This window comes from Rhinichthys klamathensis, unplaced genomic scaffold (assembly GCF_029890125.1).
Source record: "Rhinichthys klamathensis goyatoka isolate OS25496 unplaced genomic scaffold, OSU_Roscu_1.1 h1tg000725l_1, whole genome shotgun sequence".
Classification (NCBI taxonomy): Eukaryota; Metazoa; Chordata; class Actinopteri; order Cypriniformes; family Leuciscidae; genus Rhinichthys; species Rhinichthys klamathensis.
In genome coordinates this window covers 208,440-215,000 of record NW_026607139.1, presented here as the reverse complement: position 1 = coordinate 215,000, position 6,561 = coordinate 208,440, and the positions used below count along the sequence as shown (strand labels likewise).

General features: G+C 40.7%; 1 protein-coding gene across 2 annotated transcripts in view; it reads right to left on the bottom strand.

The window, feature by feature from the left end:
• The window catches only part of jam2a (junctional adhesion molecule 2a), a 39,417-nt gene extending 34,626 nt beyond the window's left edge, over window positions 1-4,791 (bottom strand). For both annotated transcript variants that reach the window (XM_056242384.1, XM_056242386.1), the window contains exon 1: window positions 4,576-4,791. In XM_056242384.1, the coding sequence (XP_056098359.1) occupies window positions 4,576-4,612 (37 nt within the window). In that variant the 5' untranslated portion in view covers window positions 4,613-4,791. The remainder of the gene's footprint in view (window positions 1-4,575) is intronic.
• Between the last annotated feature and the right edge of the window lie 1,770 nt (window positions 4,792-6,561).

The window sequence follows — 6,561 nt, the reverse complement described above, 5'->3', positions numbered from 1 at the left end:
CAAACACACCCATACAAACACACTCACACAAACACACTCAGCATCACAAACAATCACAAACACACTCACACACACAGCATCACAAACACACCCATACAAACACACTCACACAAACACACTCACAATCACAAACACACTCAGCATCACAAACACACCGTCACAAACACACTCAGCATCACAAACACACTCACACAAACACACCCAGCATCACAAACACACCCACACACACCATCACAAACACACTCAGCATCACAAACACACTCAGCATCACAAACACACTCAGCATCACAAACACACTCACCATCACAAACACACTCAGCATAACAAACACACTCAGCATCACAAACAATCACAAACACAAACACACTCACACAAACACACTCACAATCACAAACACACTCACCATCACAAACACACCCATACAAACACACTCACACAAACACACTCACACAAACACACTCACACAAACACACTCACCATCACAAACACACCCATACAAACACACTCACAATCACAAACACACTCAGCATCACAAACACACCCATACAAACACACTCACACAAACACACAAACACACCCAGCATCACAAACACACCCACACACTCAGCATCACAAACACACTCACCATCACAAACACACTCAGCATAACAAACACACCCAGCATCACAAACACACACACCATCACAAACACACTCACCATCACAAACACACTCGCCATCACAAACACACACACCATCATAAACACACTCACACAAACACACTCAGCATCACAAACACACCGTCACAAACACACCCATACAAATACACTCACACAAACACACCCAGCATCACAAACACACCCACACAAACACACTCAGCATCACAAACACACACACCATCACAAACACACTCACCATCACAAACACACTCAGCATAACAAACACACAAACACACTCAGCATCACAAACACACTCAGCATCACAAACACACTCAGCATCACAAACACACTCAGCATCACAAACACACCCATACAAACACAAACACACTCAGCATCACAAACACACCCATACAAACACAAACACACTCAGCATCACAAACACACACACCATCACAAACACACTCAGCATCACAAACACACAAACACACTCAGCATCACAAACAATCACAAACTCACCATCACAAACACACCCATACAAACACACTCACACTCACAAACACACTCACCATCACAAACACACCCATACAAACACACTCAGCATTACAAACACACTCAGCGTCACAGCCACACTCACACAAACACACACAGCATCACAAACACACTCAGCATCACAAACACACTCACACAAACACACACAGCATCACAGACACACTCACACAAACACACTCACACAAACACACTCACACAAACACACTCACACAGACACACTCACACAAACACACTCACACAAACACACTCACACAAACACACTCACACAAACACACCCAGCATCACAAACACACCCACACACTCAGCATCACAAACACACTCACCATCACAAACACACTCAGCATAACAAACACACCCAGCATCACAAACACACACACCATCACAAACACACTCACCATCACAAACACACTCGCCATCACAAACACACACACCATCATAAACACACTCACACAAACACACTCAGCATCACAAACACACCGTCACAAACACACCCATACAAATACACTCACACAAACACACCCAGCATCACAAACACACCCACACAAACACACTCAGCATCACAAACACACACACCATCACAAACACACTCACCATCACAAACACACTCAGCATAACAAACACACAAACACACTCAGCATCACAAACACACTCAGCATCACAAACACACTCAGCATCACAAACACACTCAGCATCACAAACACACCCATACAAACACAAACACACTCAGCATCACAAACACACCCATACAAACACAAACACACTCAGCATCACAAACACACACACCATCACAAACACACTCAGCATCACAAACACACTCACCATCACAAACAATCACAAACTCACCATCACAAACACACCCATACAAACACACTCACACTCACAAACACACTCACCATCACAAACACACCCATACAAACACACTCAGCATTACAAACACACTCAGCGTCACAGCCACACTCACACAAACACACACAGCATCACAAACACACTCAGCATCACAAACACACTCACACAAACACACACAGCATCACAGACACACTCACACAAACACACTCACACAAACACACTCACACAAACACACTCACACAGACACACTCACACAGACACACTCACACAAACACACTCACACTCACACAAACACACTCACACAGACACACTCACACAGACACACTCACACAGACACACTCACACAAACACACTCACACAGACACACTCACACAGACACACTCACACAAACACACTCACACTCACACAAACACACTCACACAGACACACTCACACAGACACACTCACACAAACACACTCACACAGACACACTCACACAAACACACTCAGTGACTTTTGGAACATCAAATAAAACATCATGATATCTCAAAAACAGGAGAACACTCACAAATACTGGAACTCAGTAATAAACAAATTCCTCCAGCTAGAAATATTGAATCATGTCACTAGTAATGGTTGCAGGATAATCAGCTCATCATCTTCTATTTACTTCACATTATGAGCATGGCCGTAGCCAGCTATGAGGTCACCGAGGTCCGGACCTCGGTCATTTTTTTTACATTCAAAAATAAAATGTCAAGCTCTCTGAATGATTAATTAGCAGTGTTTAAACCACCTCATATGAGTGTTTGCAATTCATGTTGCTGCGAGAAGCTGGCGCAGTGAACTGAACGGGGCTTGAGAGCGCGTTGTGAACGCGGGTGCAGCCTCCGTGTTGCCAGATCCACCTAATAGAAAGGTGGCAGTAGTCACCTGTTTTTCTGATTTAATGTGACACTTTAGGAAGTTATTAATGTGGAAAGGTTTAGTGATATATTAACCTTATTTCCAAAACACAAGCTTTGAACTTATTTCGGATTATTATTATTATTTTGTTTTGCTTGTTTTTCGTAGCAATATCTGGCAACATTTAACTGTCGGCATTAATACATTTAAAAAAAAAGAAGCTTATAGACAAACTGTAATTGCATAAAGCTACCACATTCGGTAAGACAAACGCAATGACAATCGATTATCTGTAAGAAATGTATAACACTATCAAAAACAATAGCATAAAACAGATCTGTATGTTAGCCTACAGAATGAAATTTGCCAAATAACTTACTGGCCAGCTGGAAGACGGCTCATGCTGTTTAGTTAACCTTTCACAAAGCCATCATAAAAACATTAATTAAAGCAGTGTTTCTCAACTAGCAATCTATTCAGTCAGCATATTTGTGTTTGATCTGTGTGAATTTCGTCCGAATTTGACGAGTGATTAAAAGATGGCTAATTCGTAACAGTTCGTACGACCTCACTCGTACGAATTAGTACGATTTTTGCTAAAACGTACATATTTGACGAGTTGCCCAATTCGTATGAATTCGTACGAATGACCCTGACCCCGCCCCTAAACCTACCCATCACGTGGGTTTAGACAAATCGTACAAATTCGTACGAATGAGGTCGTACGAATTCGTACGAATTAGCCATCTTTTAATCACTCGTCAAATTCGGACGAATTGGTCGTGAGATTGCGTTGCACTTGCTAGACCTACTTTTTCTTTGCACAAAACTCTCCAGAAAGTGCCATTTTGGTTTATTTTTCACAAAAAAAATCCCGGGGGGGCAAACCCTCGGACCCCCCTAGTGAGAGACTACCCCACACATAATTAAATCCAAATTTAACCCCTGTATATATATATATATATATATATATATATATATATATATATATATATATATATATATATATATATGCCAAATTCCATTAAAAAAAAGGGTCACAGCTTAATGTCCATTGGGAAATGTGGGTCCAATGGCCAAACCATTATTATAGCAAAATTCTTTACACAACACCCCGGACCTCACTAATTTTCAAACCCTGGTTACGGCCTTGATTATGAGATATTATGATTATTCAATCAAAATCTCAGCTGCTGAATCACAACAATAATGTTTCAATTCATTAAGCTTAATACCATTCATAATTGAAATATAAACTCATTTTTAATGTACTATCTTTCATAAGATTATTACTCCCACCCTTACAACAAATCACTGGTTTACTGTGTAGATTTACTATAATATACATATATATATATAATAATGGTACTGAATGAATGCCATATTTAAGTAACGTTACTATGATATACAGACTAATGGTGAATGACATTCAGAGCTGATGCTTTTGTTTTAGTGCAACAATTTGTAAATGGAAAACTTTTGCAGGTGGAATCAACACGTGTTTAGATGATACACTCTATTTAATTTAACAAAGTTGCCTATGACGTGTGACACACACACACACTCACTCACTCCCACACACACACACCGCAGTCTAATCTTATTCTCTAAAGGGGATCATGAGACTTTAAGAAGATCACATGGAACAAAGCACTTACTCTGAATTAATATCAGCAAAGCCACGGACGCAAACATTTTATCCACACACACGATGAACTTTATATCCACACACACGATGAACTTCACGGAAGAATCCAGGAATAGTCGCTTATAAATCCAGTGTGTCGCGCGCGTTTCCGAAACTGTGTTTGATTCGCTGCGCGCGCGCTGATGAACAAACTCACTCACTGACCGGACGCGTGTGTGTGTGTGTGTGTGTGTCTCTCTCTTTCTCTCTCTGTGTGTGTGTGTGTGTGTGTGTGTGTGTATGTGTGTGGAGCAGAGGGCGGGAACAAGACTAATTTAACATTACACAGACTCTTTACCATTTAACCATGCCAACACAAGATCAGATATTGGGATTATTATTATAATAATAATAAGTGTTATAAAGTCTGTAGACTTGATTTCTCCCCCATACGAAACCAAAAAACATGCGTTTGTACATAATAACCATAAACAGACCGTTCTGCTAAAGAACTATTTTAATTGGCGGAAGCATTGTCATTACTACTTTTTTCTTTAAAATAACATGTATAGCCGAACTGTGACTGAACACTGTATTTGATGTGCCTAGGAAGAACCGGTTGAATGAACCATGTAAATGTGAAGTTAATGATGGTGGATAAAAGACTTGTCTACTGTTTGGCGAACAGCCTCAAGGTAGATTTGTTCCAATCAAAAGCCTGTTTATAAGGAGCTTCACTGACATCAGTGATAATGATCGACTGAAATCAGACATGAAAGGAGATAATTACTCCAGTCAGTCATGGAAACACACACACACACACACACAGCATGGATGGACACATCCTGCTCATCATGAATATTAAAAAGATAAAGAAAGAATAATGCACAGGGCCAATATAAAAATGATAAGCAGAGCAATATTGTTTATTTTGGTTCATTCCTATTAACACTCAAACACACACTCCTGTGTGATAAAGCTGTTTGACTAACAGTGTGTGTTTGCTTTGGGAAGAACAGCTGACGAGTGTAACGTCTGGATTTCACATGCTTAATGCACAGCAGCACCTATCCAGACATCTCCATCTGTGTGTGTGTGTGCGTGTGAGAGAGAGAGAGAGAGAGAGAGAGAGAGAGAGAGAGAGAGAGAGAGAGAGAGAGAGAGAGAGAGAGAGAGAGAGAGAGAGAGTGTGTGTGTGTGTGTGTGTGTCTAAGAGAGAGAAAGTGTGTGTGAGTGTGTCTGAGAGTGTGTGTGCGTGTATGTGTGTGTGTGTGTGAGTGCATGTATATGTGTGTGTGTGTCTGAGAGTGTGTGTGCGTGTATGTGTGTGTGTGTGAGTGTGTCTGAGAGTGTGTGTGCGTGTATGTGTGTGTGTGCGTGTATGTGTGTGTGTGTGAGTGCATGTATATGTGTGTGAGTGTGTGTGTGTGTGTGTGTGAGTGTGTCTGAGAGTGTGTGTGCGTGTATGTGTGTGTGCGTGTATGTGTGTGCGTGTATATGTGTGTGTGTGTGTGTGTGTCTGAGAGGGTGGGGGTGTGGGGGGGGGGGGGGATTGGGGGGTCAGGGTGTGTCACACACACACACACACACAACAGCTGGTCACCTCAGGGTCGTAGAGGATCATGTTTCCTCCGTCACAAATCAACAGAGCGATGCATTAAACATCTGATCTCACAGTTTTGCCTTGAAACCAGTTCAAACTTTACAGCTGAAAAGATTTTCCCTTTGAGATGGTTTCATTTTTTTTTTAAATGTTACAAAAAACATGATCTTATGAGGCATTATCTAATTAAAATAAGCACGAAATTGAATGCATTTCCTGCACATAAATCTGAACATTGGATAAATGTTCATAATTCTTTTGTTGACATATTAGACCTAAAGGTTTTTCCTGAGCTCTTTATCAATCCATAAACCAGAAATTACTTAAAAAATCAAAATTATGAATAAAAAGGTCAAAATTATGACATACTAAAAAAAGGCAATACACAGAAAGTCATAATTTCCACTTTTAATC